The sequence below is a fragment of the Colletotrichum phormii genome, assembly GCF_030913505.1.
Source record: "Colletotrichum phormii strain CBS 102054 chromosome Unknown BDP81scaffold_3, whole genome shotgun sequence".
NCBI classification, from domain to species: Eukaryota; Fungi; Ascomycota; class Sordariomycetes; order Glomerellales; family Glomerellaceae; genus Colletotrichum; species Colletotrichum phormii.
Genome location: NW_026851445.1, coordinates 147420 through 166868, shown reverse-complemented (window position 1 = coordinate 166868; position 19449 = coordinate 147420). Strand labels below are relative to the sequence as shown.

The following is a 19449-nucleotide window of genomic DNA, read 5'->3' as shown; positions in this document are numbered from 1 at the left end:
TACACATTATTATAAACATTATTCTTTGCTGATTAGTAGAGAGAGACAGCGACCGCGATAATCAAACAAGGCTCAAGCATCAAGAACCTTCCACCCCCCGACCAAGAGGTTCGTGTAAATCCTCAGCGGGTCATACTTGGCACGAATAGCCTTGAGCTTCGCCAGGTTCGCCGCCGGGTAACTCTGAAAGATCTTCTGCCCTTGACCCGCATCGTTCAGGTACAGATACCCGCCCGCGACGCCCTTGGCCACCAACCCAGCCTCAATCTCCGCCGTGACACTGTCGGCAAAGGCCTTTGCCGCGGCGTCGTCCTTGGCGTCCTGCCACGTCAGGTTCTCGACGACCCAAAAGTACGGCGCCTTGGACGGGTCCACGCCCTGGGGGTTGCCGCTCTTGGCGACGCCCTGCTGGATGAATTCCTTGGTGATGGGCTGGAAGGTGATGGAGGCTGAGAGGCCGACGATGCTGGTGAGGTTGGCGCTGGTGGCTGCGAGAAAGGTATCGTGGACGTAGTCTACTGCGTCGCGGTTGACTAGCAGAGACATGACGCGGAATCTCGGGGAGGGTTAGTATGGCAAGCAAGATAATAGTTCGAGGTGATAAGGAGAACGACTCACTCTTGTCGAAGACCGGTCGGTTGGAGCGCGTCAACGGCACTCACATACTCGGCGAGAGGCTGCAGAGCATAGGAATCGGCCACAGGCGTCAGGGCGGGAGATGTGAAGTTCTCGAACGCCGTCGCAGGCGCGGTCTCGGAGTCGTAGAACCGCGCAGCCGCGTACGCGGTGATGTTGTAAGAAGGATAGGTGAGGATGGTGGGAATGATGGCCGCTTTACCGTCCGCGGAACCATACTTTCCAAAGTTGTAGACGGCGTCGAGGTACTTTGCGCTGTCTGTCTGCGCGTACTGCGAGATGCCGACCCACACCTTGGGAGACACAAACGTCTTGAGATCGAAACGGGTGACAATGGCAAAGGAGTTGCCGCCGCCCTTCAGAGCCCAGAAGAGGTCCGAGTACGCATTGGTAGCAGTGGCCTCTACAACTAAGCCGCTGGAGAGCACAGCCTGGTACCGGACGACGTTGTCGGCGGCGAAGCCGTACTGGTTCGAGTAGAAGGAGATTCCGCCCCCAAGAAGCAGACCGGGGACGCCAACACCGCCGATGCGGCCTCCAACGACTGCTAGACCGAAAGGTGCGAGGTAGGAGTAGACGTCTCTCCACCTGTAACCAGCGCCAACAGATACAGTCGACTTGTCATTGGAAAGGGCCAGAGTGGTCAGGTTGGTCGTTGACAGAAGGATGCCGGAGGATCCAATGCTATTGTATCCCACAACTGGCATATGGCCACCGCTGCGGACGGCGAACTTGGTCAAGCTCAGAGTCAGTATCGTAACGGCGAAGGACACCTGCTGGGCGTTCTGCGGGACAAAGACGCAAGCTGGCGTGTTGTACTCCGTTGCCGACCAGTATTGCGTCTGCGTCTCGTACGTGTAGCCATCGGAACCGGAGTAGAAGGTCTGCTTAGGGTAACGGGAACTGAACAACCCACAGGCGATCTTCTCTGAACCTGGAAGGCTGGCTACAACGGCTGAAGTGGTGGCGGCGCCGGTGATATCCTCAGCCGCAACGGCGAGGGTATCTGCGACAACAGCCAGCAGGCTGGCGACGAGGGATGAGGCGCGAACCATGGTTGTTGACTAAGGTAGCTTGGCAGGAGAGTCAGAGAAGCGACGAACCACGACGAAACGTGAAAGGAGGTCTGGATGCAGGAGGAAAGTCAAGCATTCTTCTATCGCGGGATTCCGGGTTTCGAACCCAGTTTCGTAGCGGATGGGAAGTATATTAAAATTGGGAGGAATTCCCCCCCCCCCAAGGGGATCCCATGAACCTGCAGAATATCGTTAGCGAAGGATGGATGGGATCATGCAGGTTGGTTGAGGTCTGCCATCGAGTTGCAGTAGTGTCCTTGTTTGACGACTCTCTCATTGGCAGGTTGGTAGCATCCTCGCAGACGCGAGATGAGGGTGCTGCCGTTGGTGGCGAGCCCCCCCCCCGTCGACACCCAAATACCCTTGTTCCAACCCCACGTCGTCCGGATCCCGACTTGGGCTAGCATGTCCGTCGACACGAGCGGAAAAAGAGCAAAAACGATATTGCCCTGCTTGAATGGCGCAAATTCAGCCGGTATACCCGCAGGTTGAGTGATGAGAATCCCTTCCAGCCTTCTGTCAACTCGCATGGGCAGGATGCGTCTCGGCCTGGCGCCCCTGATCCAGCAGGTCGGTTCGGGGGGAGGCGAACACAAAAGTCAAAAAGAAGAAGAAAAAAACAAATGTGAATGCGTTCTTTTAATGCCCCCCGTGTGGCCACTTTTTATAATGTCCAGCTGCTGTGCCACTGTCGAACTTCTGCGCAAACCAACAATCGATCCCGAGACGCAAATCGACCTCGTCCGGAAGACGAACGACTCGCAATATGGCGACTCCGGTGCTCGGCTACACTGAGATGATGGTAAGCTGCCAACCGACCCGCCCGTGCCGCCCCGCCCCGCCCCGCCCCCGCTTACTCGGAGTCCGGCACGGCCGGGGTAACGTCTCCGTCTGTCGATCTCTGATCCGTGCCTCGGTCGTAACCGTCGCACTGGCCATGCTACCCTTTGTTGCTCCATTGGTCGTTAGCTAACACGATCTCTTGTCCGACAGATACTCATCTGGGTCATGTGGGGAGCCGCCTTTGGGATGACTGTCTTTCGAGGCAGCTTCCAATGGATCCTCCAGCGGCGCCTCTTTGCCGACGACTACTTCATCATCGCGGGACTAGTCACTCTGACGGCTTTAACTGCAGTCATCACCTGCATGCTGCCGCATTTCTACCTCGCCGGCGAGTATACCAAGGCGGCTGCTAAGGACCCTCTGGCGCCGTTGCCTCTTGCGCCCGAGGAGTTCATTGGCAGGACGATTGCATCTCTCAAGTTGATGTTCTGTCAGATGCTGCTGTTCTGGACGACACTGTGGGCGGGTATGTCTCTCCCTCTTCCGTTGGCGGAAACGGAGACAGTGATGAACTAGGCTGACCGTGCTTGCGTGATTGGTAGCAAAATTCTCCATTCTCTTCTTCGTACGGAGGCTCGTTACCGGACTGCCCAAATACATTCGCGCCTGGTGGGTGTGCTTCGGTGCCGTCTTGGTGCTGTACCTAGCTTGCATGTTTTCGAACTTTTTAACATGCACACCGTTGACGAAGTACTGGAGTGCGAGTACGTATTTCCGGGCCTTGAATCATGGAACGAATGACTGACGCTGCAGAACCAGCTGGGTGCAGTGCGCCCGAAGACCTGGTACGAGCAGATGCTTCTATCAAGTTCGCGACCAGCGCAGATATTGCGGCAGATATTTTCAGTAAGTATCGCATTCGTGGCTGCAGGCGGTCCATGTGACTTACACAATGTGAACAGTCATGATCCTACCTCTCAACCTCTTACGCAAGCTCAGCACCTCCCCGTCTCACAAATTCGGACTAGCCATCCTCTTCTCCCTCGGCGGCATCATCGTAGCCTTTGCCATAGCGCGGCTCGCACAGGTGACAAAAGCCACAGGCGACGCAGCAAAGGACCCAACGACGGTGGCCAACGGGCCGGTGCTCCTGAGCATGTGGAGCCACATCGAGTCGTCCGTCAGCGTCATCGTCGCCACGCTTCCTGCCTTCCGCTTCCTGCTTAGCAAGAACAGGAACGCGACGAGGAAGACGACGGCGAAGTACGTGGGTCCCACGATAGGGGGCTCCGGTGGCATGTCGCTGCGGTCGAGGAAGTGGCAGAAGGGCGCGGTACGGCTAGAAGGGGAGAGCGACGGCCGTGGCTCTTCGGCGCAGAACAGCGAGACGGAGCTACGGCCGGTGAGGGGGATACAGAAAGATTCCGAGTATAGGGTTGAGCAGTTACCTACAGACTCGTCTGCTGGGGAGACGAGGCGAAAGACTCAGGAGTTGTTTGCGTGACGAGGTAATGGGGTGTACTGGAATGGAACCGGAAAGATCAACTCATGCAATCTGAGGAAAGAACCGATCCGGGCGAGGGGCAAGAAGATCTAATATTGGCATGCCCGAATAAGGTACATTCGCAATTCCCCTCTTCGCTTCATCGATCTCGTCTTACCTTACTATTGCCGCCGTGCATGTCTATCTCACTGATACGTCCAACCCTTACCTCACACAACGTAGATGCAACCGTGAGAGAGACTATGTCGGTTGTGGGTTCCATATCGACTAACTGCTATACCTGGTACTTATTCCTTCCGTATCCCAGCTCTCTCCCTGCGATTCCCGACTTCTTGCTGCTCCACCAGAAGACGTGCATGAGGGCCCTTTCCTTGAGAGTATGTGTCCCTTGTCTTCCACTCTTCAAGACGTCCCAGCCATCCAGACGCGCGACCATTGGGTTGCTGCCAAAAGATATGCAGCTTGTCCCGGATAGGTGCGTCATCAGGGGGGAAAGGGCTCGGTTATTCAGTCTCCAGTCTCCAGCCTTTATCAGCACGGAACATGAGTCAGCGTCGAGCGGAATCACGGTCATGGAGCATCAACAAACTTAGAACAGCGATTCATCTATTAATAAGGCTTCATTTCGGCAAATTACGTCCCCTAACAATGAAATGAAAATCTGACATTATCTTCGTAAGACATGAGAGTTGAGTTGCCCTAGATTAAGCACCCTTGTAGATAGACCAAGAATCCTCCTTCTACGCCCAAATGCAATCCAAACGCCATGGCCTGTCTGCCTGTTATTAGATTCTATAAGACTTTCCTGCACAGTCGAACATGGTATCTAGGGAAAGACAAAATGAAAAGCGAGTTATAGTCGCACCGGAATTCCACAAGCCGAGGACGTTTTGAATCCACTTCTTTCGCGTGATAGAACGACAATGACTTCGGCGATCTAGGCGGCACCGGCGAGGTTCTTGGTGTTGAGCTTGCTCCACCTCGATCCCAGAGAAATGAGGAACGAGATACCGGCGCCGGCGGTGGCCAGGGCAAAGGCGACCTTGAGGCCGTCCATGTAGGCCTGGATAACGCCCGGGACGGCGTCGGCGGGGAAGGCGGTGCGGATCTGGGTTGCGCCGGTGAGGGCGACGAGGTTGGGGTCCACGCTGGGCACGTTTTCGGCGACTTTCTTGAGGATGGTGATGAGGAAGCCTGATTGGGCTGCGGCGACGTAGAAGGCTCCACCGACGGTTTGGAAGACTGTGAGATTTGGTGTTAGTGAGATGAACTTTGCAGAGCAGAAGCAGTGGAAGGAGGTTAAGGGAACTTACAGAGAAGAATGGCGGTGGAGGATGCGAGATCACTCTCGCTGACTGTGCCCTGGACGGCAATGATGGGAACTTGGAAGGCGGCGCCCCATGCGAGACCGGCGATGACCTGGTACCCGATCCACTTGTCGCTTCCGGTGCCGATGTCGAGGGTGTAAAGGAGGCCGGCCCCGACGGTAGCGAGAGCAGCGCCGACAACAAGGATCGGGGTGTACAAGCCCGTGGCGGAGATGGAGATACCCGAGGCAACGGTGGCGATCGTGACGGCGATGATGAGCGGCAGGTTTCGGACACCGGACTGGGTGGGGGACGCGTTGTCAACGGACTGGAAGTAGATTGGCAGGTAGTACACCAGAACGAAGTAGGCGCCGGCGAAGAAGAAGGCGTAGGCAGAAGAGATATAGACGGTGCGGTCGCTAATGAGCCGGGGCGCGATCATGGCGCGCTCGCCCTGGTACCACTCGAGGACGATGAAGGCGACGATCATGAGGCCGAAACCGACAAAGAGGCCGATGACGGTGGATGAGTTCCAGGGGTGTTGGTGGCCTCCCCACTGCAGGGCGAGCAGGAAGGAGATCGTCGCGCCCATGATGAGGGCGGTGCCGATGAGGTCCATCTGGAGGAACTTCTCGCGCATGCTCGCCTTGACGGGAACGGCCTGGGGCGGGGTGTGGAAGTAGAAGAGGATGATGGCGGCGGAGAGACCCCCGATGGGGAGATTGATGTAGAAGCACCAGCGCCAGCTGACGTGGTCGGTGAAGGCTCCGCCGATCAGAGGCCCAATGACGGAGGCAATGCCGTACGAGGCACCGATGATGCCGGTGAAGGTGGGTCGCTTGTCGGGCGGGGCGGAGAAGCCGATGATGGTGTAGGCGCCAGAGCCGATGCCTGCGGCGCCTACACCGGCGATGGCACGGCCGACGATGAGGGCGATGGAGTTGGGAGCGACACCGCAAATGAGACTACCGACCTCGAAAATGAAGATTGACAGCAGAAATGAGGTCTTGAGCGGGAAATACTTGTATGCCTTGCCCCCTGTTCACGATAGTGTTAGTGGTGTTCTTGTTGCAGGGAGTGCGTTCAGGGGAACTTTGATGACTTACATGTTGACTGGAAAGCGGCAACACACATGAAGAAAGCGGCACCATACCAGGCGACCTGGTCCAGACCGCGAAATTCGTCCGTGATTTTGGGAATGGCGGTTGCGACAATGGTCATATCGAGAGCAACCAAGAAGATGCTGAGAACGAGAGCGACGACGATGAAGGTGAGCCGGATGCCGGTGGGGTATTCGGGCTCTTTGGGCTCCGTTGGTTGTGATGAACCGGCCTCCTCGTCGGTTGCGGCGCCGGCTTCCTCCTTCTTCTCTACTGCCTCCTCCTCAAGCATTGATGGTGTAGGGGTGTTTTCCCGATCCGTCTCTCCGGTCTTCTCTCGCGGTGTTACTAGGGTACTGGTGGTCGAAGTCATGGCTGCAGTGTTTTCAAGCAAGTAGCTCGAGTACTGTACTCTGGCGATAAGACTTGGAGTTTGATGTGCCTGTTACGGCTTGCGGTTTCTCGAATCCGAGTAAGGCTTGGGACCTAGGATGATTAGATCGAGACTGAATGTCTTTAAAGTGCGTGCCACAAAATAGACGAGAGTGCAAGACCGGGGGAGGCCCGGCTCCCTTATGTATCTGATCAGACAACATGAATAGAAGCGATGCGGGTCGGAGTTTGGGAAGCGTTGACGCCGGTAGCCCGCCGCTCGGAGGGAGAGAGACAACCCGCAAGTGTGCCATTGGTCCACTCCGAAGTGCGGTAGACGCCTGGGCGCGGTGACAAGCTGACAAGGGGGGGACTCCTGAACGGAGACATTTGATGTGATGGCTCATTGTGTATGGTGCAAGACTAACATGCTGTGCTATGTCGCGGTAGCATAACGGGCAACGGATCGTCCCAACATGCTGGTGGTGTGTTCATGTCCGAGAAGGATGCGTTAGGCTGGGACGTTACGGTGGTACGAGTAAAAGACTCGAAGCGTGATGTAAGGGCGTCATTGGTAAGCCCTACTACAAACACTTTAGCACCGAGCCCAAAAAGGAAAATGACCCAAGATGGAAGAACCTTTGCACGACGTTGGCGTTGCTGCTTGGTAACGACAGAACGAACGTCGCCCAATCTCCGCATGCGTGCCGCGCGTGTGGTTGTGATTCGTGATGCATCCCTCTTCTTGCACTGGCCAGTCGAGTATCTCATCTCAGACTTCACTTGGTTTCGTAGATCTGGAATGTTCCGAAAGTCCGCAACATCCCTTGGGGGCTAGTAGGTATTGGGGGTCTCTCGTTCCTCTGAGGCTCCCTGCCTTGGGCAGATTAGAGACGAAGATAGGCTCTCCGAAGTTGCATCGCTTACGGTACATCAGCCGCCCCCTGTCTCTGCTGATGGGGCTGCATTTACGCAGCGTGCAGTACCGGTTCAGCCGACTCGGTGGAAGTAATGGACATAACGACATATCTGCGGAGTTTGGGTGAGCGTTAGCCTGGCGGAGGAGTCAGAGTCTTCAGTCTAGGTGTCTAGGTAGGCAATGTATTGTTCTTTGGGGTCGATCCGAGCCCCTAGAAACGCACTTGCGAACACCTGGTACAAGCCAGTTGGGAATAGCTCGAGTTTCACAGGCATCTCGTTGGACGCTGCAGACGGATAAGGCTGCGCTTGTTGCCCACTGAGCGCCGCCACATCATCAAAACCTGCGCCCGTCCCTACTTCTCGGACCAATGTTTCCCATGTTGATTTGTAAAGCAACCGTGTCCCTGATGGTTCGCCTGCCGGTGACTCGTCCGGTGATCCAGTATTCGAGAATGTTGAGGCGACGAACAATAGGGACGGAAGAGAAAGAAAAGAGAGCAAGAAAAAAAAGAAACGACTGCTCAATAAGCTTGGTCGGACAAGCATTGCCTATGAGTGCGGAGTGGAGAGGAAGTAGGTATGGGCGAACAACCTGGTACCTAGTTCTTAATGAATAGGCTCTTGAACGGTATGCCCGATGCAGAATGATTCATCCGCCGTGACTGCTAGGCCGAGATGATGTTCAGTGCTAATTCGAGAATGCCGCTTGCGACACGAATCGCCCAGCGCCCATAGCACGCATGATAGCACAAAAGGCCTTCCGTCACGGTTAGATTCTCTACGCGCTAAGGTAGGTTCGGGGCAACTTTGCCGACTTGGGGCCATCGACCGATCATCACGTCCTCCGAGAACCCGGAGGAAGGGTTTTCTTGTGTCGATACTGACTGAGATTCATGGGAAAGAGGTCTCGGGAGCCGGAGGAACAGAGAAGACTTGAAGCAGACGGTATGTGTAACGCAAGACGGATGTGCCGATCCTCAAGCGAACTGGACCGACAAGTCTGTTGAGGATGATGCCAAGTTGACGCTTGGGGGTGGCTTGGGTGGTTGTAAGGCGGAAGAGGGGCGTCAGCAATAATTGCGTGCCAATGTTGCTGTTGCACGTGTCGGAGAGATTGCCGTCTGTCAGATTTACGAGGGCTGCAGGAAAGGACCAATTACCAAATACAAATGAGGTAAGCACCGATGGCGTACTCAAGTTCCGTTCCGATACGATACGTACCGACACCCAGAAGTCCGGGATGGCGCGATGGACACACGTAGAATCTGGAATGGAAGGAGCAGGTACCGTAAATCTGCTCGGGCACGGACGGAAGATGACTTCGCGGCAGGGACGGGCCACTGATCCAATGAGATTCCCCCACGCCCGCACACACATATCAACCAGGGCAGGAAAGCAGCACACACGACCTGGTACTTTGTATAGGTACACCTGCCACACACCTCGGTACACCGAGCCTTCACCTGGCGGGATGATAAGATAGGCGGAACACCAGGGTTTTGTGCCATCCAAACTACCTTGAGGTAAGGTAGATAAATCCGCTGACCTGGCTCTGGACGTTCCCGTCTGACCAAGCAGGGTTTCCAACCCGCGCTGTTGGGAATCTTACGCACTGGTTGGTACACAAGCACGCGAGGCAACCCATGCCATCCGTACCTTACTGTGTCTTGCCTATACCTACCTTACATTACACAACTCTACGTTGCGTGCTCCGACCCGACAGGATTTAGACATCACGGCAAAACACAAGAGACCCTCCCTTCTAGGCTGACGTGGACCGAGCGGGCGACTCACCTTCCTCCGCTCGTAAATATGTCTTCCGATGCGGTCCGGACCCTTCGGTCGACTGGGCCGCACCGTCCGCCTCCCACCATTCCGTGGTGGGCAATCTTCATACCGCGCCAAGGGGATACGACTCAAGGTATGTGCGTTCAAGAGAAACGACATAAATCGATTCGTGTACTGGGCCCCGAGCCTCTGACTTACACGGATACATGGGGTTCACGGGCCTCCCCATCTCCTCCGCCTTACAAGAGTCATGATAATCCCAGCTCGTGGTGGATAAAGGTAACTTTAAACAGACGACCCAACCGCACGGTATTAGATGGGTCTTTACATGCTTGCTTTGACGTTTGATGAAAATGAAGACGTTCATTCTACAATTTTCCACGTCACAGGCTCTTTGGGAATTGCCAAGATATCTCACCTCATATAGGTTCTCTCATTCTGATCAGGTATTGATCTCACCAGTCACGTCAATGTCCGCCGCCGCGGGATCCGGACTATTGGGAGCAGATAATTGGTTTGTCTTCGAATCAAAGTGCGACACCTCACGCAAACGGGCGGTTCGGAGTACCTGATGTGTCACATGTCTGACGTGAGATACCTTGTCACCGCTATTGTACTCGATACCCCTAATCTCGGTAATCCAAAATGCCATCTTTGAAACTTGTCAGATTCCTAATCAGAGAAAATACTGCACTCCAGTCAGACACAAGGTAGCACTGTCCTGACACTGTGAGTTGCATGTCCGGCAGGCAACAGTGGCTGCCCTCCGCAGTGTTTAGTAAGCCAGGAAAAGCAGTGAAGGAGGGCCGGGCCCTTCCTTCCGCAGAAGTGCACTGTGTTTATCGAGGCCGTCGACACTGTCCTTGACTTTTCCTCCACCTACCTCCAATTCACCAAGCTTCCATTATCATCTTCCTCAATAACTGACAATCTTGAACATGGCGGAATCGACGCCGCATCCAAAATCCATCCTTCGAGGCCACAAAGCCCAAGTGCACGCTTTAAATTTCGTTCGCGGCAATGATCGTTTAGCCAGCGGAGATGCGGAGGGCTTCGTCGTCCTCTGGGACCTCACCATTATGCGCCCGACGGCAGTGTGGAGGCCACATGAGAACGCAATTCTGGGGATAAAGGGTTGGGGAGACGACAGGATAATAACGTGAGCCTCACTTTACCACTGCATCGCTGGTCCTCTCTCACCATCTACTCAGCCACGGCCGGGATCACAAGCTTGCTGTCTGGCAGTTAGGCCTCAAGGATGAGTCCAATCTCAGCAAGAAGCTACCTCTCGATGAGACACCAGAGCCAAGGCCACGACCTTGGCTTTTGCATCTCATCGACGTCAACACCATGAATTTCTGTTCATTCGCATCATGTGCTCCGCTGCCCGGCGACGTGTCCGAGTCCTCGAGCTTATTGCTGGCAGTTCCAAATACTTTGGCGTCGGAGTCGGTCAGTTCACCACCCCCGCCAATTATCTCCGCCTTTAAGCCCGGGCTTGCTGCATGAGACCGGCAACCTAACCCGTGCATCCGTGATAGGTTGACATCTACGAATTACCATCCAAGAAGCGACTTCACACAATTAAGTCAACAGAGAAGAATGGCATGGTCATGGCCCTAGCCCTGCTGTACGTTGATGGATCTGCGTCTACACAGCCCTCCACCAATGGTCGTTTGACCCTCGTCGCCGCATACGAGAATGGGTCAGCAACGGTCGTGCAGCTCAACAGTGGGACTTGGAATACTACCTACTTGTCTCAAGCCCACAACCAGCCCATCCTCTCCCTCGACGTCGTCGCGGAGCAAGGCTACTTTCTTACTTCCGGTGCAGATGCAACAATCGCCAAACACCCTATTCCGGGCCCTAATCCGGGACCTAACTCCGATGTTGAAGGGGGAATCATCCAGCAACCGTTGAAGATTCTGAATACCAAACATTCGGGCCAACAAAGTTTGCGCATTCGGGACGACGGACGCGTCTTTTCTACCGCTGGCTGGGATTCCATGATTCGTGTGTATTCCCCCAAGACCCTCAAGGAGGTAGCTGCTCTCAAGTGGCATCAGGTGGGATGTTACGCGATTGCCTTGGCCAGTGTCAGCGCGACAGCTCGGACTGATGAGACCCGAGGCGCGTCCGGCGATCCCAATCAGCTTCCCCACGATCTCATCTCTCGTCCAGGACAACAACAGCTCAGCGTCAAGGACAGGCGCATCCAGCAGGCTCAGAATGCTCACTGGCTGGCGGCTGGGAGCAAAGACGGCAAAATTTCAATGTGGGACATTTTCTGAGGGTCCTTCCTGAAGAGGAATACAAACCCCTCCCTGGTCCGCGTCGCAAATGATCCTCCAGTAAGACCTACTGCGATGGACAACGTCTAGCGCGGTGCCAAAACATGATATCCCTTTCAATGGTCATTGGAGGCTTGTGGAAGCTTACGCCAGCTCAGCCGGCTGATAGGACCCGATCAATTCGGCCCGTGTCCGAGAAGTAGCAATTGACGTCCCTCAAACAATGACCGCCTGGTTGATGCACCACTTATTGCCTTCCCCGCGTCTAGGGAGCTCGCCCATATCGCCGTTGTTTAACCCCATACTTAGCACCAACATACCCAATAAGCCATTGGACTGATGTACGAAAGAACGTTTACGGTTAGGGTACCTCGTGGAACTTTGGACCTTGGGACCTTTGCAAAGTATTATGCTTGGGCATAACGACCCAGTACTGTCTTTTGCCGACAAATTCTGACGTGAGAGTAGGGTACCCACCCGTCGTTGCATCCATCGTGCTGTAGAAACTCCTCTCGTCAAACAAGGCCAAAGAGAGTCAATAGCTAGAACCTCCTCTGGAACGTCACGTAGTCTCAATGCCGGATCCCAGAGACAAGCCGATAGTCCAGCTCCACGTTGTCACTTACCGGAGAGAAACCAACTGCGAGCCCCCGGTGAGCTTTGGTGGTCCCTGAAGGCCCACAAGTCGGCAGCATGCAATGTGACGTTCGATGAATCCAACATGATATAAAAGAGAGGCATAGCCGCTCTCTTCTTCGACGTTTGAGCCCATCAATATCCCTTCCATTACTTGGATACCTCAGATACTCTATACATCTATACTACCACCCATTTTCCGAGCGGACAGACTAGCCAAGATGTCAGTTATCGGCCAGGAATACAAGAACGTTCCCACGCTGGGCATGAATGCCTACGCGGCACCCTCCCTATTCCAACCGCACAAGGCTCGCCAGGCGATTCGCGATGCCCATGAGAAGAAGATCCCCCCACTGATGTGCTACTACTCTGGTCTCAGTGCTCTTCCCATCACACGCTTCCTTGCCCCCATGGGATACGATGCAGTCTGGATTGACTGGGAGCACACTTCCTGTAACGTCGAGACCATGACGTCGGTAAGTCATAGGGCAGAACGGCAACTAGCAGTGCCTAACCTCGCTAACCAACGGCAACAGATGGTCCACGAAGCTATCTTCATGAGCCAGGGACGAACCATCCCCTGGGTTCGGTAAGAATTCCCCAACAAACATTAACAACGGTGAAACTAGCGCTGACAAGGATCCCACAGTGTTCCCGGCCACGATCACGCCGCCATCGGCTACGCCCTCGACTGCGGCGCCAGCATCGTCGTCCCCCAGGTCGAGACGGTAGAAGAGGCCAAGCACGTCCTGTCCGCGGCCAAGTACGGCACCAAGCAGCGGGGCACCCGCTCCGCGCCCCCCTTCCGCCTCATCCCCTTCCTCACCGATACCGCCTACGACCCCAACCGCGACATCCACAAGTGCGTCAACGACCAGGCGGCCGTCATGATCCAGATCGAGTCCGCCGAGGGCGTGCGCAACCTCGACGCCATCCTCACCGAGTGCCCCGACATTGACGTCGTCTGGTTCGGCACGCTCGACTGCCGCGTCAGCATGAACCTCGAGGCCAAGATGGGCGGGATCGGCGCCGACGAGCCCGAGTGGCTTGAGATTTCAAAGTTGTTCTTTGATACGATTGATAAGCACGACAAGCCGTATGCTGGCTTCGCTTTCTGCGCGCCGCCGTACGGTAGCCCTGAGAAGATTCGGGAGGCGGCCAAGAGGATGAGTTTGATTGCCATGTCGGCTGATGTGCTCCACCTCGGCGCGCTGGCTCAGGATCTGATGGTTGCGCGGGAGGCCGTTGGTCCGTTTGTTGAGAGGAATGGCAACGGGACGAATGGGACTAATGGGAAGGAGGCGGAGAAGGCTGAGGGGGAGACGAACGGTAAGGAGTAAAGAAGCGATTTTTATGAGTTCATGATCTGAGACCTTGTGTAGGTATACCCTTGAGAGAAAAAGAAGAATAGATTCTTTGTAATGCAGAGATCTTGTGGGTTGAGGAGGATGTCCCCCATACTTCCTCTCAAATTCATATTCTACTGATGTGTTCAATGCATACCAAAGATTCCAGCTACAATCTTGGATTCCTGAGCGACTTAAATAGCAGTCCGTCCCTACAACTTTGCAGTTCGCGGCCACAGACAGTGGAGTTTGTGGGATTGAGTTTCCACGATTCGTATCGAATATGTCAATGATATGACTGATTCAGTGGCTCTTGCCGCTATTCATCCTTCAAGACGAGGACGGGGACTAGCAGAACTCCTACAGGCCTAACTTTGGTCCCGTAATTCCATACTCACTGGCTGCTTATTCGTCCCTGTAGTCTAGCCCGCCAGGATTTGCCAGTAACGGCTACTTTTGGAGGCGCAGTGCCAGGGATCTAGAGAATGGTTCCGATATAAGGCTTTGCAGTACTACAAAGGACGGTCCAACATGTACGATCCCGAGAGTATCAGCAAAGCCAAGAACAAGCGAAGCTTCGGCTAAGTCCGACAAATCCGACCAACACTTCTGCTGCCACGCTGCTCTTCCTGTTCTCTTCCTTCTGTTCCCCTTGCCGGGCTATCTATACGACGGTAGGCGAGAATCTTGTCTGACTCGACAACCTTGATAGTCTGTGCCGATTTGTTGGAATTATAGAGCCTGCCTAACTCAAAGAAATCTGAATGAAGTCCGTCCTCCTTGGTCTGAGGGTCTTCGCATATCTAATCGGCCAAGAACACATCTCCCTTAGGCCCCTACTTCGACTGTCTTTGGTGCTTACACGTCACTCTTGATCGTACAGCTTCGCTCTAACCACAACCTCTACGTTTCAGTCATGCCGTCCCAGCCAGCTTGGGCCAGAATAGCCGCAGGTTCTTCCGTGGACTCCGATATACCATGGCCGGGCTTTCCCATTCCTCTCTACGTCCTTCTCATTCTTCATACGTAAACATATAGTAAACTGTCATGTTGAGAAAGCCTCTCGACCATTTCTATGATACATGTCCCCACTCACACCCGTCTTGGACTCTTGGGAGGAACAACTGAACTAGTAATTGAGCTATTGAGCCGACGATGAGTCACAGAAGCTGCATATAGACAGGGGCGTATGTATGACTCAAAAGTTTAGATTTTCTTACCAAGAGACGGACTTTCGACTTTTTCCAGGTGAGATACGGCCAGCACGCAGTGTCGAGGGCAATAGCTACAGCAACGCGGTACCGCTGCACTTCAGGATTAGGGGTATTCCCATTTTAACCTTGTGTCCGGGCAACTGTCCTTGCATCAAGTTGTAGCTGTTGAGAAAAGACAGCCGTTTTCTCCCTATAAACTCCCTCTCTATCAGGGCAATGGAAGACGCCGGTGATAATAAACAGGCAGAGAAACAATTAGAGGAATGGAAGGTACAAGTTCATGGTGTAAGTTGTGATTACTAATATGACTCGAACCTGGGCGAAACCCCGCCACCAGCGGCGTCATTATCATGTGACTTTATTGATAAGCCCCGCGCTCGCCTTATCGGCCGGGTTCATGATTTTTTTTTTCTTTTCCCCCTCGACGAACAACCCCGCGATATATCGAGCCCAAACTGCCCAAGAGAGCCCCTTGTCGCCTCATTTTCCTAGAACATTTCCCTCCCCTACATCGACAAGGAATTAGGCAGTGAGGGCAAAAGAGACGAAAATATGAGTACCAACGCCACGATTCTCTGCTGCAACTGCGGCGCTCCCATCGACGGAACCACCGCCGCCAACGCGCTCTGCTTCGACTGCATCAAGTTGACCGTCGACATCTCCCAGGGCGTCCAGCGCGAAGCCACCCTCAACTTCTGCAGAGATTGCGAGCGCTGGCTGCTGCCGCCCAGCAGTTGGATCGTCGCCGCGCCCGAGTCCCGCGAACTCCTCGCCCTCTGCCTCAAGAAGCTCAAGGGCCTGAACAAGATACGCATCATCGACGCCTCCTTTGTGTGGACGGAACCCCATTCGAGACGAGTCAAGGTCAAGATTACGATCCAGGACGAGGTCCAGAGCGGCGTCCTTCTTCAGCAGGCCTTTGAGGCCATCTACATCGTCGCATACCAGCAATGTCCCGACTGCGCAAAGTCGTACACGGCCAACGTGTGGCGCGCCTCCGTCCAGGTCCGGCAAAAGGTCCTGCACAAGAGGACGTTCCTCTACCTCGAGCAGTTGATCATGAAGCACGGCGCGCACAGAGATACCCTCAACATTAAGGAAGCAAAGGACGGAATCGACTTCTTCTTCTCGGCGAGGAATCAGGCCGAAAAGTTTTGCGATTTCCTCCACTCCGTTGTGCCTTGCACGTCCAAGAAGTCGCAGGAGCTTATTTCGCAAGATATCCACACATCGACAAAATCCTTCAAGTTCACTTTTTCAGTTGAAATCATCCCCATTTGCCGTGACGATCTTGTAGCTATGCCCATCAAGCTGGCGAGGGCATCCGGCAACATTTCTCCCCTCGTTATTTGCCACAAGATCGGAACCGCAGTATACCTCTTCGACCCCAACACCCTCCAGACCGCAGATGTCAGTGCTCCCATATACTGGCGCGCACCATTCCGCTCCCTTGCCGACGTCAAGTCGCTTGTTGAGTTTATCGTCATGGACATCGAGCCGACGGGCATCACAAAGGGCAAGTGGCATCTCGCAGAGGTGCAAGTAGCCCGCGCCTCCGACCTGGGCTCAAACGACAAGACCTACTTTGCGAGAACACACTTGGGTGGCCTGCTTCACGCCGGTGACTCGGTCATGGGCTACATGCTCACGGGCACCAACTTCAACAACGAGGAGTTTGACGCCATTGAAGAGTCGCACGCCTACGGCTCGACGATACCCGACGTCATCCTGGTCAAGAAGCACTACCCCAACAGAAGAAAGCACAAGAACCGCAACTGGAAGCTCAAGCGCATGGGCAAGGACGAGGGCGAGCTGTTGCCCAAGCAGGCTGACCAGGACCGCATGAACGAGGACTACGAGCAATTCCTGCGCGACGTCGAGGAGGACGACGAGCTGCGCGCGACGATGGCGCTGTACAAGTCACAACAGCCGCAGAAGGTCGATCCGGACGCCATGAGCATCGCCGAGACCGAGGGTGATGAGGGCGCGCCGAGAGTGGACATGGATGAACTGCTCGACGATATGGACGAACTCCAGATCCAGGATTAAGCGTTGACTGTCCGTCTTCCGAGAGTGGAGGAGGGGAGGGGCGTGTGCTCTATGGACGGGACTGAGTTGGGACGTGTCTCCTTGAGATCCCCGACGATTGTTGGCCCCGAGGCAGCGTTAAGGTTAAGTGGCCGTCTGCGGGGAGGAAAGTTGTTTCCCTACGAGATGGTACGTGGACACGTTTGGTTTCTTAGGCAAAAAGAAGAAGAGAGGAAGGGTATCTCTCTCTCTCTCAAAAATGGATGGGATGGTTTCAAGGATGGGGTGGCAAGGCGTGTATGCATCATCAGATACCTTTGACTGAGACTGCGACGCAAGTGAAAAGGCGTTTGCGTTTGTCGTTAGGAGAAAAAAAAAAGACTACACTACTAGATCACCACATGGCTCATGCGTCCGCCTTGTCTTGTTGCGTTTCTCTACACTTCTCTGCCTTTCAACCGCCGCATCTCACGATCCATCGCCGTTAAGCAGGGATCCAGTCTCAGAGCTGTCGGCGATGTGCCATTTCGACTTGTCCGAGCTCTCTTCATGCACTCTTCCTACTGCTCGTACTGCCTCTCTACGTCCCGTGCCCTGCACTCTATTGATGGACAACGTCGTACGTGCGTCCGGCAGCAAAGTCGTCGCACGGCCCTTGGCAGGGGCTCCCGACTTATACCATTCACACCCTACCCTACATGCCACCATCCCGTACCACCACGATTACCTACCCAAGAGCACTTCGACCTTTCCATCAACAGTCCAAAGTCCGTGCCTTCTCCCTCAGTTTACCAAAGAGGGTGCCGACTGTCTGGGACTGCCGACCTGACTGTTTCTAATCGCCGACTCCAGCGGGCTTAAGCACAGCAAGTCGCACCACAGAGTCGGCACCCCCCAGACCCCTTACCTTAGTCATGAGCCTCATGATCCCGTCAGCCCATCAACAAATGAGCCCATGGCCTGTTCTCCCTGTGTTCGTTCGAGAGACGGGCAGCCTCCCCTACTTGCCTACATCCAGCACTGGACACCCGATGGACCGCGACCCGGCCGCCGCCGACTCTAGGAGCCACGCCCTCTGCCTGGGACCAGAGACGGCGTCGTTGTTTCAAGTCAACGAGACCGACGTGGCCCGTCCTCCTCCTACCCTCAGGCTTCCCCAGAGTCTCCATGGACTGGCAGACTGGTTAGACTCAGCCTTACCCTTCCTCAGGTCCCCCGACCCCGGACCCGAGCCCCAGACAGCCTACAGGCGCCGCCGGTTAAACGGGAGTAAGAGAGCTGTCGGCACCTCTCTTTCCCCAGACTTTGACCACTCAGACCGTAGATGTGTCCGCTCCCAGTTGAGGCTCTTCTTCACAAACCCCATCCATCATGAGGTAAGCCTCCACCTCCACGCTTCCCGACCACAACTGACTGGCGACAATCGATGAGACGGCGGGGGGAGGGAGGGAGCGGGATGCCGACGGGGACCTGACTGTCGGCGCCATACGCACGGACTTACAGTTTCCTGAGGTTTCCCATGATGGTGGTAGGGTGTGCGTTGTTGCTCAACGTTTGTTTCTACCTTGTCCGCTCATAGGTCAAGGCGGACTCCGACGGACGGGAAGCTCTCCCACGGCGGCGGGCGACGGCAGCTTCGGTTTACTCCATTTGGCCGGGGGGGCTCGGCGGGCGGCACAGGTGAGAGTGGAGGCCTGCCCGCGTGGACGCGCGCAACAGGTGTTGCCCTTTTGCGTTTGAGGCTTTTGGAGATCGGGGTTGCTGCCATCTGATCGAGATGCTGTAGACGGATACTTTGTTTTCTTGGTCGCCGGTCAAAGTTGGCGCGGCGCTGCTGTGTTGGCGATGACTACGGTTTCGTGTGAGTAGGAATACGAATGCCTTCAAGGAGAATGTTCTTGATCATGGAATATGCCTAAGCTTAGTGTTAGTTTCGTCGAGTTTGTAAGTTCGCCTGGGTTGCTTGGTGGTGAGCTTGGTGGACCCAAGTTAGTTTACCGTGAGGCCGAGGCTGAGGGACTGTTGTTGAGGTAATCAAGATCACAGCCGCGGCTGACAAGGATCTTTACACAACGATTACATGTTGCAAGAAACCAATGGAAGGTGTTTCCGAGACTGACCTGTTGCAGTACCGCGCTCCATTCTGTGCTTTTGCGCGGTTTGTTGAGCCTCAAGTTGGGCGTTGCGCTAATACCAAAATGCCCATGTTAGCGCTGGCTATTGTAATCACGTTATTTCGAGCAGCTTCTTCGTCTGAGTTTTGAAGATACCATTTCATCATATCTTTCATGCCAAGTGAGCAAACCGCCAAGTCAGGAGCTCGCCAAGTGTGTAGCTCGTCGCGGAGCCGAGAGTGGTGTAGACGAAGCATTCGCATTCGCTCCGTTATGCAGCAACATACTTCACAGTTCAAAAGGGTCTTCATGCCGGCGAGTACAGACGACACG

The 19449-nt window shown here is 54.8% G+C and overlaps 9 protein-coding genes across 9 annotated transcripts; 6 read left to right on the top strand and 3 right to left on the bottom strand.

Annotated features, from left to right (window-relative positions):
- Nucleotides 1–72: 72 nt before the first annotated feature.
- On the bottom strand, nucleotides 73–1691 carry BDP81DRAFT_457808 (FAD binding domain-containing protein; the record flags this gene model as incomplete). Its single annotated transcript, XM_060593327.1, has 2 exons — nucleotides 73–556; nucleotides 619–1691. The coding sequence occupies 2 exons, from the start codon at nucleotides 1689–1691 to the stop codon at nucleotides 73–75; spliced, it is 1557 nt and encodes a 518-aa protein (XP_060449442.1).
- A 566-nt stretch (nucleotides 1692–2257) lies between these two features.
- Nucleotides 2258–4141, top strand: BDP81DRAFT_468461 (uncharacterized protein). Its single transcript, XM_060594484.1, has 5 exons — nucleotides 2258–2514; nucleotides 2706–3021; nucleotides 3098–3259; nucleotides 3315–3401; nucleotides 3458–4141. Exons 1-5 carry the CDS (start codon nucleotides 2479–2481, stop codon nucleotides 3997–3999), a joined length of 1143 nt encoding a protein of 380 aa, XP_060449441.1. The 5' UTR covers nucleotides 2258–2478; the 3' UTR covers nucleotides 4000–4141.
- Nucleotides 4142–4936: 795 nt separating this feature from the next.
- On the bottom strand, nucleotides 4937–6779 carry BDP81DRAFT_457806 (major facilitator superfamily transporter; the record flags this gene model as incomplete). Its single annotated transcript, XM_060593326.1, has 3 exons — nucleotides 4937–5241; nucleotides 5313–6344; nucleotides 6413–6779. 3 exons carry the CDS (start codon nucleotides 6777–6779, stop codon nucleotides 4937–4939), a joined length of 1704 nt encoding a protein of 567 aa, XP_060449440.1.
- A 638-nt stretch (nucleotides 6780–7417) lies between these two features.
- Nucleotides 7418–8693, bottom strand: BDP81DRAFT_417507 (uncharacterized protein). The gene is made up of 2 exons (XM_060589629.1): nucleotides 7706–8693; nucleotides 7418–7655 (listed from the first exon to the last, which is right to left on the bottom strand). The coding sequence occupies exon 1, from the start codon at nucleotides 8243–8245 to the stop codon at nucleotides 7859–7861; it is 387 nt and encodes a 128-aa protein (XP_060449439.1). The 5' UTR covers nucleotides 8246–8693; the 3' UTR covers nucleotides 7418–7655; nucleotides 7706–7858.
- Nucleotides 8694–10425: 1732 nt separating this feature from the next.
- BDP81DRAFT_310277 (WD repeat domain-containing protein) lies at nucleotides 10426–11778 on the top strand (the record flags this gene model as incomplete). The annotated part of the gene is made up of 3 exons (XM_060583624.1): nucleotides 10426–10646; nucleotides 10699–10939; nucleotides 11029–11778. The coding sequence occupies 3 exons, from the start codon at nucleotides 10426–10428 to the stop codon at nucleotides 11776–11778; spliced, it is 1212 nt and encodes a 403-aa protein (XP_060449438.1).
- Nucleotides 11779–12635: 857 nt separating this feature from the next.
- On the top strand, nucleotides 12636–13863 carry BDP81DRAFT_504084 (HpcH/HpaI aldolase/citrate lyase family protein; the record flags this gene model as incomplete). The annotated part of the gene is made up of 3 exons (XM_060595611.1): nucleotides 12636–12890; nucleotides 12951–13003; nucleotides 13064–13863. 3 exons carry the CDS (start codon nucleotides 12636–12638, stop codon nucleotides 13752–13754), a joined length of 999 nt encoding a protein of 332 aa, XP_060449437.1. The 3' UTR covers nucleotides 13755–13863.
- A 1194-nt stretch (nucleotides 13864–15057) lies between these two features.
- Nucleotides 15058–17399, top strand: BDP81DRAFT_417500 (NMD3 family protein). Its single transcript, XM_060589628.1, has one exon. The coding sequence runs from the start codon at nucleotides 15527–15529 to the stop codon at nucleotides 17021–17023; it is 1497 nt and encodes a 498-aa protein (XP_060449436.1). The 5' UTR covers nucleotides 15058–15526; the 3' UTR covers nucleotides 17024–17399.
- Nucleotides 17218–17899, top strand: BDP81DRAFT_123455 (uncharacterized protein). The gene has a single exon (XM_060581634.1). The coding sequence runs from the start codon at nucleotides 17411–17413 to the stop codon at nucleotides 17861–17863; it is 453 nt and encodes a 150-aa protein (XP_060449435.1). The 5' UTR covers nucleotides 17218–17410; the 3' UTR covers nucleotides 17864–17899.
- Nucleotides 17814–18503, top strand: BDP81DRAFT_123448 (uncharacterized protein). Its single transcript, XM_060581633.1, has one exon. It carries the CDS (start codon nucleotides 17917–17919, stop codon nucleotides 18430–18432), a length of 516 nt encoding a protein of 171 aa, XP_060449434.1. The 5' UTR covers nucleotides 17814–17916; the 3' UTR covers nucleotides 18433–18503.
- Nucleotides 18504–19449: the final 946 nt, after the last annotated feature.

Coding starts and splice junctions, on each gene's coding strand:
- BDP81DRAFT_468461 (XM_060594484.1), top strand. CDS start 2,479: ATGGCGACTCCGGTGCTCGGCTACACTGAGATGATG. Junction 3,022..3,097: donor CTGGACGACACTGTGGGCGG/GTATGTCTCTCC, acceptor CGTGATTGGTAG/CAAAATTCTCCATTCTCTTC. Junction 3,402..3,457: donor TATTGCGGCAGATATTTTCA/GTAAGTATCGCA, acceptor CAATGTGAACAG/TCATGATCCTACCTCTCAAC.
- BDP81DRAFT_417507 (XM_060589629.1), bottom strand. CDS start 8,245: ATGCTTGTCCGACCAAGCTTATTGAGCAGTCGTTTCTTTTTTTTCTTG.
- BDP81DRAFT_417500 (XM_060589628.1), top strand. CDS start 15,527: ATGAGTACCAACGCCACGATTCTCTGCTGCAACTGCGGCGCTCCCATC.
- BDP81DRAFT_123455 (XM_060581634.1), top strand. CDS start 17,411: ATGCGTCCGCCTTGTCTTGTTGCGTTTCTCTACACTTCTCTGCCTTTC.
- BDP81DRAFT_123448 (XM_060581633.1), top strand. CDS start 17,917: ATGAGCCTCATGATCCCGTCAGCCCATCAACAAATGAGCCCATGGCCT.